Source organism: Muscardinus avellanarius (assembly GCF_963383645.1).
Source record: "Muscardinus avellanarius genome assembly, chromosome: 20".
In the NCBI taxonomy this organism is placed as follows: Eukaryota; Metazoa; Chordata; class Mammalia; order Rodentia; family Gliridae; genus Muscardinus; species Muscardinus avellanarius.
Genome location: NC_137806.1, coordinates 17,263,790 through 17,275,949, shown reverse-complemented (window position 1 = coordinate 17,275,949; position 12,160 = coordinate 17,263,790). Strand labels below are relative to the sequence as shown.

At 41.1% G+C, this 12,160-nt stretch overlaps 1 protein-coding gene across 1 annotated transcript in view; it reads right to left on the bottom strand.

Moving 5' to 3' along the window:
- ITGA8 (integrin subunit alpha 8) overlaps positions 1-12,160 on the bottom strand; it is a gene marked incomplete at both ends in the record, with an annotated part of 195,350 nt that overhangs the window by 67,027 nt on the left and 116,163 nt on the right. Inside the window, 2 exons of the mRNA XM_080717210.1 lie at positions 2,654-2,746; positions 11,125-11,272. Coding sequence (XP_080573336.1) covers positions 2,654-2,746; positions 11,125-11,272 — 241 coding nt within the window. The remainder of the gene's footprint in view (positions 1-2,653; positions 2,747-11,124; positions 11,273-12,160) is intronic.

Genomic DNA, 12,160 nt, shown 5'->3' with positions numbered 1-12,160 from the left:
TTTCATTTTGAAACAAGTTCTTACTAAGTTTTAGAGGGCCTGGTTAAGTTGCTGAGGCTGGCCACGCACGAACCTGTGATCCTCCTATCTCAGCCTCTCAAGTACTAGGATTACAGGCATACACCATCATGCCTGGCTTTAGATTTAACATTTTAATACTGGAAAAAGGATGAGTATGACCACGCCTACCGATGCTACCTCTTTTGCCATCATGTCAATTAATTTGTTTGCCCTTAGGTAAACCCCTTTCTATCAAATTAGGTGGTTGGACTTTGCCCTTGAAAACTAGCAAAAGGATTTATTAGCTTCTAATAAAAGTATTATAATGAAAAATGTTCTTATATTTTAGCTTAGACATTCAGTTTTTTATGGCTTTATTTTATAGTACTATCTGTTAATTGTTAGTGTTTTTTTTTGGGGGGGGTTGTTTTTGGGTTTTGGGTACTGAGGATTGAGGTACCCAGGGACATTCTATCTCTGAGCTAGAACACCGGCCCTATTTCATTTTGAAACGGGGTCTCACCAAGTTGCTGAGAGCCTCACTAAGTTGCTGAGGCTGTCCTTGAACCTGCATTCCTCCTGATTAGGCCTTCCAAGTACTGGCACCACCACACCCAGCTCTTCATTAGTTTTTTTATATAAGTATTTTCCATACTTTTTGCAGATGAGATGGAATGTGGACTTCGTGGTGAGGTCTGTGGGACTATGGGCAATTCACCTGGCTTCTCTATGCCTTGGTCTCCTCACCCATAAAATAAGGAAATAACTTGACTCACAGGATATTTTTGAAAATCTAATAAAAGAACATAGAAAGTAACTCCTTTTCCCAGTGACGTGTTTATAACATAGAGGATAGTCAACTCACAGTAACCAGTGGTAATCGGTTGTAGGAATGTACCTCTCATTTAAATGTTTTTGGACCCAAAAATTAAGCTGACTAGACTATTGTTTGGCACATTGTTTCAAATACCCAAGATCAATGCAAAGTCATAGCGTGAAGGAGCAAAATGTTATGCTAACATCGTATCTGGAAGTATAAATTGGAAATAGGTATTTGAGAAAAAGTTACAAATGCTAATGTAAATGTGGTAAAATGTTTATTCACTAGAAGACTTTACCAACACCTTTAAAAGCAAGCATGTACCCAAGTCTCCCAGGGAAGGATAAGACCCCACAGCTCCCTTTTTTTTTTTTTTTTTTTTTTTGGTGGTACCAGGGTTCCTGGAAAACCTTCTACCTCTGGGCTACACTCCCAGACCCATTTTTATATTTTTATTTGAAAACAGGGTCTCTTAAGCCAGCGAGGCTGGCTCCTGTCTGCCTCCCAAGCGCAGGGATTACAAGTGTGCACCACCACGCCTGGCCCCACAGCTCCCTTTTAAAGGATGGCTGAGGTACCCTGCTCTTTGGAATCCATTGGGAAGTAGTTCTAATACAAACCTATGTAATCACAGCTTTTCAAGAAGTTTTTTCAAACATGTCATTTCATTGATAAATATAAACATCTAATTTTGAATAGAAAGATATGTAGGGTCAAATCATGTAAGATGTAATTATGTAGCATTTTCAAATTTCAGATTTTTTTCTGACTTACGACTTCATAAAATATTGCCACTGTGATATTTATCACAAGAAGTTGTGTGTGTATACTTAGATCATAATTACATAAAATAAATTTATTGTCTACAAGTAATCCTGAAAGAAAAGTTCCTAAATCTGGAAAGACAAAAAGTAAAATAAAAAGGAGAAGTAGAAGAAGGGAAGGAGAAAAACAAGTCCTACTCTCTTGAGTGCATGCTGGAGATCATTAATCTTTTTTTCCTCTTGCTACAAATACTTTTCTGTATTATTTTTCAAATGTAGACCTAGTACAGCTGGTTCAAAAACTAGAGTATGTCAATCTTTGGGAGGGGGGATGGAACCCAGGGACATTTTACCTCTGAACTATACCCCTAGCCCTACCTTTTATTTTATTTTATTTTATTTTAATTTTTGAAGATTTAAAGAAGTTTATTAGAAAGATAGAAATACAGAAAATAGAAATACAGCTTCATACCAGACTGGCATGGAGGGGTGACTCGAAATGAATGCACCCAACCTTTTATTTTATTTTGAAAGAGTCTCACTAATTTGTGGAGGACCATGCTAAGTTGCTGAGGCTGACCTTGAACCTGCAACCCTCCTGTCTCAACCTCCCAAGTACTGGGATTACAAGCATGTGTCACCACGCCTGGTGAGTATGGCAATATTTTTAATATGAGAATACTGTGAATGCTACTCATATAGGAGGTCTATTGGAAATAAGTTAATTTTCTTTGCTAACCTTTTTAAAAATTAAGTTATCTTAGGTTTTTTAAACATTTAAAAATCTGTAATAAAAACATTTTTCTAGATATTCTGTGATTAAAATACCCATAAGTGTAATGTCTCAAGAGAAATGTATAAAGTATATATCTTATTATGCCTGTATAACCTGTAACCATCACCCTCTGTACTGTTATAATGCTGAGTCCCAGTACCCTGGCAATTTCCTGCCTAATTTGTTGTAGTTGCTGTGTGCGGAGCTGCTGAGGGCTAACTGGGGGGCTTTGCACTAGTTCTTTGTAAAATTTAATTAGAGGGAAACCAGTGATCTCAGCCGGCTTTCTCTTACATTTGTTCCAGCCACCATGGGGTTCCCAAGGTCACACACCACCATCCTGGTCACATTTTCCATCTTGTACTCGCAGCTCAGTGGTCTCAGTCCCTACAAAAAAGAAAGAACAGCAGCCCGGAGTTCAGGGGCAGAATAAATGACATCCTGTCACACGGCAATGCTGGGGGCCCGGGAGCTCCTTGATTTCAAACACCTGTGTGGGTAGGGCTGCACAAAAGTTCATGTGTGACCACTAGCTCAGAAGAGAAGCCTGGGAGAAAAAGGGAGAGGTAATTTTGGATAGAAATGTGTTAAATGGTAAACATGTGTTTCAGAGACGAACACAATCCTCCAATAGTATTTACATGAACATTTGGACATTGTTTCACTAACATTAATGTTAAACTCAGAGCATAGGGATCACACAGTTAAATATGAATAAACAGACTTTTCCTTATATTAATCTATTAATCTTGTGATAATAAAATGATAGTATTACTACTATATATATAAAAATAATGGAGTTTTATAAGATTTGGAAGAGAATTTCTTTGAACACATTTTTTTTTATTAATTTAAAAATTTTTTTTGGTAGTGGAGATTGAACTAGGGACATTCTACCTCCAAGCTACACTCCTTTCATGTTTGAATCAGGGTCTCACTAGGTTGATGAGAGTCTTGGTAAGTTGCTGAGGCAGGTTCCAAACCTGCGATCCTTCTCACTCAGCCTCCCAAGAAGTTGGATTACAGGCATACGCCACCACATCACGATCTCATTTGGAGATCGCACGGTCAATTTTTCTCAGTCCTCCAAATATTTAAGGTGTAAAGAGATGACCTTTAGGTTTGGAATATAGGCTTCTCCCTATATCCCATTCTGATTAGAGTCTTTAACACCTCATTTGAAGAGGTGCTTGGGCCTATCTGCTGGAGAAGGGGAAGGGATTCTCCTTGCTGTCTTCTGCTCCTCCAGATCACTTCCTGTTCTGCTACTTCCAGCTGCCTAGAAACCCATTCCTTCCTCCCCAACCCGATTCTCCCTCCATACTTCTGAATCTACTGTATGTACACCCAGCTCCGCATTCGATGGAAGCTACTTATGCCCACCCATTGCTCTCTTTACACACCACCAATACACGCCTGCCACCGTCATCCCCAAGGCTCATCTGGAATGAGGGCTTCTACAAAGGACTACTATTTGGGGATCTCTGTCCCTGCGAGGAGTCCATCAAATAGGATCCTCAACATGATGGTCATGTATCTAACTGTCAGCACCATGGACATTTTATATAAGGAAGTGGTGTGATTTTCCAAGTAAAAGTTTCAGAAATGAGCCTTTGTTTCTTTCTTCCTATTTTAGTAACAGAAACCCTCAAACCAAAATCAAGAAAAACCAAACAAACTTGAGACATCTGCATAAAGGCTCTGTAGGCAAATCAGATATTTTGAGGCTAAGAGCTTCAGGAAGACTGAGTTCTTGTGTGTGTGTGTGTGTGTGTGTGTGTGTGTGTGTGTGTGTGGTACTGGGAGTGAAACCCAGAGGCTTTCTACCTCCAGGCTATACTTTCAGACCTATTTTACATTTTATTTAGAAACAGGGTCTCACTGAGTTGCTGAGAGCCTCACTAAGTAGCTGAGGCTGTCTTTGAACCTGTGCGATCCTCCTGTCTCAGCCTCCCAAGCGCGGGGATTACAAGAGTGCGCCACCACACCCGGCTAGGACTGAGTTCTTGTAGCTGATTTCTTTCCACTGCTTGGAGCAGAACTAGGCAATGTCAGATTTGGGCAGAAGCAGCTTGCACACTCTTTCTTTTTTCTTTTCTTTTCTTTTTTTTTTTTGTATTTGTACTGGGGATTGAGTACAAGGGCATTCTATTTCTGAGCTATACCCACAGCCCTATTTTGGTTTATATTTTGAAACAGGGTCTCACTAAGTTGCCAAGGGCCTCACTAAGTTGCTGAGGCAACTGAACCTGCAATCATCATGTCTCACCCTCCCAAGTGCTGGGATTACAAGTACATGCCAGCACGTTCGGCTTGCTCACTCTTTCCTAGAGAGTGAGCCTAAGGTAAAACACACAAGCACATAGAGACTCCCTTCCCAGCAACATCTGGGTACAAACACACACTCTGATTAATGAGAATGGAGCGAATCACTGATATTTGAAGGCCTATTTATTTTTTGGTACTGGGGGTTGAACCCAGGGCATTCTACCTCCTGGCTCTATATTTTATTTTTATCTTGAAACAGGGTCTCACTAGGTTGATGAGAGTCTCATTATTTGCTGAGGCTGTCCTTGAACCTGCAACCCTCCTCTCTCAGCCTTCCAAGTACTACAGGTGTGTGCCACCACATCCAGCTTGTAGGTCCATTTAATGTATGCTCTCTTCAAATCCCCTGAATGATGTGTTAGTTATGCTAAAGGAACTAAAATCATATTTTCCAAAAGCTGGTAATCTTCTCTTTTCTCAAAGGTAGATTTAGTAAGTATTCAACTACTTAAGAATGCACAAGGAGCTGGGTGTGGTGGCGCACGCTTGTAATCCCAGCATTCGGGAGGCTGGGACCAGAGGATCACTGAGTTGCAAAGGGCCTCACTAAGTAGCTGCAACTCAGTGAGACCCGGTTTCAAAATAAAATAGGGCAGGGGATGTAGCTCGGAGGTCAAATGCCCCTGGGTTCCACCCCCAGACCCGCAAAAAAAAAAAAAAAAAAAAGAATGAACAAGGAATATTAACTACACAGAGATATTTTGTGTTGTGATTATTAACTCAGTCATGAAAATAGGGTGCGGGGGAAACCAGCAAGAGCTTTAGAATGCCCTTGTGTCCCTTGAAGAATTTGGTTTCTATAGTGAATATTTTTATTTTACCTAAAGGTTAAAGGGGACATGGTCGTGTTTCCAGCTTTTTAGAAATAGTTTTCTGACATCAATCAAAGAGTTTTCTCACTCCCTCATCTCCTCCACCCTTTCTTATTTTTAACCTTTATTTCCTCTCTGTGAAACAATGATTGTTTTTCTAGATATTTCTAGATTATTTTCCTCAGCGGTTCCAAGGACATTTTTGTTCTAATCCATTTATAGTTCTCAGGATATTATTCATGCATTTATTCCTTCACTAAAAATATTTACTGTGGATGTATTTACCCAGTCCTGACAAATAAGATCCCTTGTCCTCACAGAATTTCTAATTACTATAATAATTGTAAAAAGTAATTATGAGCATTTGTAACAAGCAATGGAAACATACAATTACATTAGGCCTTGGCATGTTTTTGACAGTAGAAATCAATTGTGACAAAGGAGGGCATGCGCAGAGACGTAAGCAATCCAAGACAGTGTTTAGGAGGAAGGGCAGTTACTCCATAAGGCTGTTCTGGGAATTAAGTAAATAAATGCAAAAGCAGCATGCAGCCCACAGCAGCTGTTGAATAAATATTATCAGCCTCAATGACCATTAAGCCTCCATTTGTAGCCCTGTTATTCTTGATTCCTGAGGAGGAGGAGAGAGAAGTTAGATGAACAGGATGAGGGGATGGAGTTAGTAGCATCGTGTCCAAGGCAGTCGGTGGGTGAACTGAAAGAAATTCACTCCAGCTGGAGTTTTGGGTGGGGGGTGAAGGAAAGAGTCAATATCCAGCAGAAAGAGGGAGGCGTGCTCCGGGATGGCCGTGCTGAGGGCCTTAGCAGTCATCTGAGGGCTTTGGATCTTGTCCTAAAGCAGTGGGGAGCTAGTGAGGATTTTAAGCCAGGGAGTGATGGGGTCAGATATGTGCGATTTTCTCTGCAGCTGAGACCCTAGAGACAGGGAGCCGGAAGGGGATGCGTGGACTCTTGCAGTCATCAGGGTAATAGGTCATTCGTGGTGCTGGAGTGACAAAGCAGTGACCATAGCGGGGAGGGAGAGCAGGGTGAGCACCAGAGAACTTCAGGACTGACGTTGGCTTTTAAAAGCCAGGTAGGTGCTGCTGCCATATTCAGGCACAGGAAATGAAGAGAAAGGGAGCAAGTGGGTAGGGAGAGAGCATTCTCCCTCTGAACTACACCTCCAGCTCCAGCCATTCACTGGACTGGGCCTGGACATGCCCAGGTGAGGCCGCTGGGAGAGTTCTGAGGGGAGATGTGTCTGAAGTGCCTGGAATAGCCAAATTTGTAGAGAAGGACAGAGTAGTGGTGACCAGGGTGAGTGTGTGGCGGGGGGTACTGGGGATTGAATGCAAGGGGCAATCGACCTCTAAGCTACACTCCAAGCCCTTTTTATTTCTTGTTTTGAAACACGTTCTCACTAGGTTGCTAAGAGTCTCACTACATTGCTGAGACTGTCCTTGAACCTGCAGTCCTCCTGTCTCAGTCTCCTAAGTACTGGCATTACGGCATGCACCACTATGCCCAGCAAGGGATTATTATTATTATTATTATTATTATTATTATTATTATTATTATTATTAATTATTTTGGTGGTACTGGGGTTCCTGGAAACTCTTCTACATCTGGGTTACACTCCCAGACCTATTTTTATATTTTATTATTTGGAAACAGGGTCTCTTAAGCCAGCAAGGCTGGCTTCGAACCAGCGCAATCCTTCTGTCTCCACCTCCTAAGCACTGGGATTACAAGCATGTGCCACCACTCCTGGCAGGGTTTATTTTTTTAATGAGAACAAAGTTTCAGTATGGGAGGATGAGAAGTCTGGAAATGGGTAGCTGTGATGGTTGCATGACAGTGTGGGTGTAATCCCACTGAACTGTGCACTTAAGGATGGTTAAACTAGATGTGGAGGGGCACATCTCGGTGTCATCTCAGGGCTTGGGAGGCTAAAACAGGAGGATTGCAGGTTCGAGATCAACCTCAACCATTTAGTGAGGGCCTCTGAAACTTAGTGAGACCTTGTTTCAAAAATTTAAAAATAGCCGGGCGTGGTGGCGCACACTTGTAATCCCCACGCTTGGGAGGCGGAGACAGGAGGATCGCTCATGCAGGTTTGAAGCCAGTGACGTGCACTGGCTTAAGAGACCCTGTTTCCAAATAAAAAAGTATAAACATAGGTCTGGGGAATGTAGCCCGAAGGTAGAAGGGTTTCCAGGAACCCCAATACCACCAAAAATATATATATATAAATAGGGCTGGAACTGGAGGTATAGTTCAAAGGGAGAATGCTCCTGGGTTCAATCCTCAGTACACACACACACACACACACACACACACACACACACACACACACGGCAAATTTGACTATATGTAAATTTTACTATGATAATAATGCACATAGACATTTATTCCTAGGAAAATGTTACAAGAAAGGTCAAAGAAAGGGAAGTATATAGGCTGACTCAATTTTGGTTTCTAGACAAAGTAATAATCGGCATCTGGATTTTTAAAAAGATGAATGTTTTCAACAATGAGCCAAACCCCAAAGGAACAATCAGATAATTCTTAATACTTTTCCCTTAAGAGAAAATTTTACTTAAAAAATAAGACACAAAAAACCCCCTAAGCTGAGTTTAAATTAGAAGGTACATAAACCTCAAGAAAGGCTTAAAAATAAAGAAGAAAACAGTGTGGCTTAGTCATGTAAAATTCAAAGACTGAGCTAAGTCTTGGCCCAAGGGGACTGATGGAGAAAACCCTGTGAAGGGCTCATTTTAGATTATGGATAATGTCTGTTGTATTGTTTGTAGCCAACGATGGAGTGATAAGCCCCCTCCCCGTGTTTTCTACTGCTACAAAATGAGTGGTAACTGGATGTTTGGCTGAAAGAACATAGAGGCTTTGTCTAACAAAGTCAAGGGTGCAAAGACATGTGGGGAATTCAAACAAAAATGTGAGCAGAGCCCTAGAACATTTAAAAAATAACATACTTGAGGTTCGGTTTTGCATTTGTTTATATATTATTTGCATGTGACTATCTGTCAGTGATTTTTTTTGCTTGCAGAGTTTTTTTTTATCATGAGGACACTTTCAATTCAAAATGGATATTAAATACCCTCTTTATAAGTTATGTGACTAAGTGATCCACTTATTCTCATTTATTTTTATATCTCAATGTGACTATAATAGAGAAATGAGGAGTAAAATATCTCATAATTAGAGGAAGAAGAAAATGAGATGATTATAGGCCATTCAGTGGTACCCATAAGGGTACAAGTTGGTTTTCTTGTTTGAGATGAGGGGAGTCATGAGTTGTACAGCTTCAAACACTCCCAAAGGAAGCGGGATGGTTTTTCCTCTCTCCAGCCACACTGCTCAATAGAAGGGTTGGAACATTCTGGGGCTGTTTTTAACCATGTTATTGAGGTATGATTGTCACAAAAAAACTACATATGCTTAACAGATACAACAACTTAATGAGTCATGAGTCAGGAGATATTTTCCTATCAATTTCTGCAATAGAAACTTGTAAACTTGTACTTTTTTGTTGTTGGTGGTGATATATTTTTTTCTTTTTAGGTCCTAGGGATGGATCCCAGGGCATTCTACCTCTGAACTCCCAGCTCTTTTTACTCTTTATTTTGAAACAAAGTTTTGCTAAAGTTGTTGAGGCTGACGTCAAACCTTCAATCTTCCTGTCTCAGCCTCCCAAGTACTGGGATTACAGATGTGCACCACTGCACCTGGTTCATGCTGATTTTAAATGACCCCAAGGTACTTGTTACTTATCTGGATTTTTTTTCTTTTTTGACTAAGAAGATAATTCAATTAAGACAAAAATCCACAAGACTAGATGTACAAATTAGATAATTTTATATTCCCTATGTTTTAAGATGCTTTTAATATACCGACATCACAATGAAGGAATTCACTTTTCATTAAATTCAGTCGTTAGAATGTGCAAGCTCTGCAGGACATGGTGATGCACTTCTGTAATCCCAGTGCTTGAGAGGCGGAGACAGGAGGATCAGAGGATCTCAGGCCGGCCTCGGCAGCTTAGCAAGGCCCTCAACAACTTAGCAAACAAAATTAAAAACAAAATTAAATAGGGCTGAGGGTGGAGCTCAGAGGTAGAATACTCCCGGGTTCAATTGTTTAATTCTTAGTAGTCCCCCTTTGCCAAGATAAATAAATAGATGGATAGATAGATGATAGAGAGATAGGTGTGTAAGCGCCTCAGATGATCCAATATTCAGGAAGAGGAGACTGTCAGTACAATTTGGTTAAATGACTCCATCAGCAAGTGTTTGAGGAGCACCTATGATGTACCCACTCCTGTGAAAGAAATGTGAAACTCAATCTTATTTATTTATTTATTTATTTATTTATTTATTTATTTATTTATACTAGTGATGGAACACAGGGGCATTCTACCTCTGAGCTATACCTCCAACTCTATTTTTTAGTCTCTTATTTTTATTTGGTTATTTATTTATTTATTTATTTGTTTATTTATTATTTTTACAGGTCTGGGGATGAAACCCAGGGGTATTCGACCTCCAAGCTACATCCCTGCTCTATTTTTATTCTTTATTTTGAAACAGGGTCTCACTAAGTTGTGGAGGGCCTAAGTAGCTGAGGCTGTCTGTGAACTGCGATCTTCTTGTCTCAGCCTCCTGAATGCTGGGATTACAAGTGTCACCACCACGCCCGACTCAGTCTATTCTTTTTTTTTTTTTTTTTTTTGGTGGTATTGGGGTTCCTGGAAACCCTTCTACTTCCGGGCTACACTCCCAGACCTATTTTTTTTTATATTTTTATTTGGAAACAGGGTCTCCTAAGCCAGCGAGGCTGGCTATGAACCTGCAAAATCCTCCTGTCTCCGCCTCCCAAGCGCGGGAATTATAACCGTGCACCACCATGCCTGGCTGTCTATTCTTAATTGTGAGTTTTGAGTACTTCTGAAACTCAGGGACTCTGTTAATCTAGAAAGTACTTATAGTGGTTTTCTAGACCGAGTGACTAAGCGCTCCCAAGGCCCAAGGTTACCTGGAGTAGGAAGGTCCACATTCTGATAATGAACATGAAGCTTGTACATGGCCTTGGTGTCACTTTAATTAATAGAGGCATTGAAGACTGGCCCTGGCCAGGTTTTTCCTGGCTGCAATCTCAGGGTTGACCAAGAAGAAAGAAAATGAACTTGTTCCCTTCCAGGTCCTGTCCAGGTTGCTATCAGGGCTCACAGGGATTGGCTGAGCCTTCTTCCCTGACCAATAATAAGGTCCAGGCCTCTTGGGACCTCTCAGAACCTAAAGGAATGCGAAACAAAGCCTGAAAAGCCAGAGAGGCGCAGAAGTTTGCGTGGGAAATTGCCGATCTCTTCCTTGCGGCATCTCCCAATCTTTGCTGGATTTATCTTCTCACTGTGGCTCAGACAGTTGTTTACACTGTGCATGCCCATCCCCCCTCCTGCTCCATTTCGATTATGGTTTACAAAGTGAGCTGTAGTGTTTTGCTCCCTTTTAGTTAGAAAGAAACTCGGCATGGATAACCCTACTCAGCATCACTTGAACTCAAAACTGCACCAAGCTCTTTACTTTAAATAATTTGCAGCCTTACCTTGTTGTTGCGTTCAATGCCAACATAATCCGCCTCTTCTGGGATCATTACAAAGAGTTCAGCTTCGTAGGCTCCCTCCCCTTCATTTCTTGCATTTATAGTGAGCATAAGGTGATTTTCGTCTCCAATGATTATCTGGTGCTTATCTCTAGAAATGTAGTTTAAAAAGGATGATCAGAGCTGAGCATAGTGGTGTATGCCTATACCCCTAGTACTTGGAAGGCTGAGATAGGAGGATTGCAGGTCTGAGGTCAGCCTGAGCAACTTAAGACCCGTGTAAAAAGGGGAGGGCACACTACTTCTCTGACTTCATGGATATTTGATTTATTAATTTAAGAGAAAAAAGTGTTGACTATACATAATAGCAAGGCAGAAAAAGAAGACAGGTCATCATGAAGAGATGGCTGGGGATGTTGAGAGACAGGCAAGAGTGCGCTGGCCAATCCTTAGGAACCACTTTTCAAAAAACAAAAATTGATTTATAGCATTTGCAGATTCCAGTGGTCAAAATCATCCGGCTGTGGTCAAAATCATCCCACTGTGGTCAACTTCAAGCTGTCAACTTACTTATCAATCTGATAGAAGATTTCTGAAAAAACTTAACATTTGGCTTACAAGCCAGAATAAAGCAGCACCAGCACATTTTAAAAAAATAGCTGGGTGTGGTAGGGCACACCTGAGATCCTAGTACTTGGGAGGCTGAGACAGGAGGATTGCCAGCCTCAGCAATATAGTTAGGCCCTCTGAAACTTAGGGAGACCCTACTTCAAAATAAGATCCATTAGGGCTGGGGGTGTAGCTCAGAGCCAGAACCCACCCTGGGTTCAATTTCCAGTATCACAAAAAAAGAGAGGAGGAGGAAGAGGAGGAGGAGGAGGAGGAGGGAAGAGAAGAAGAAAAGGAAGAAGAAGGTAACTGCAGCAGCAAATGAGCTATGGGGGAAAGGAAGAGAGCTGGTTTAGAAAGGAAGATGGGGACACATGCAAAGTTAATGATAAGAAAGGAAAAAACAGGCAGATGAAACAGGATCCTAAGT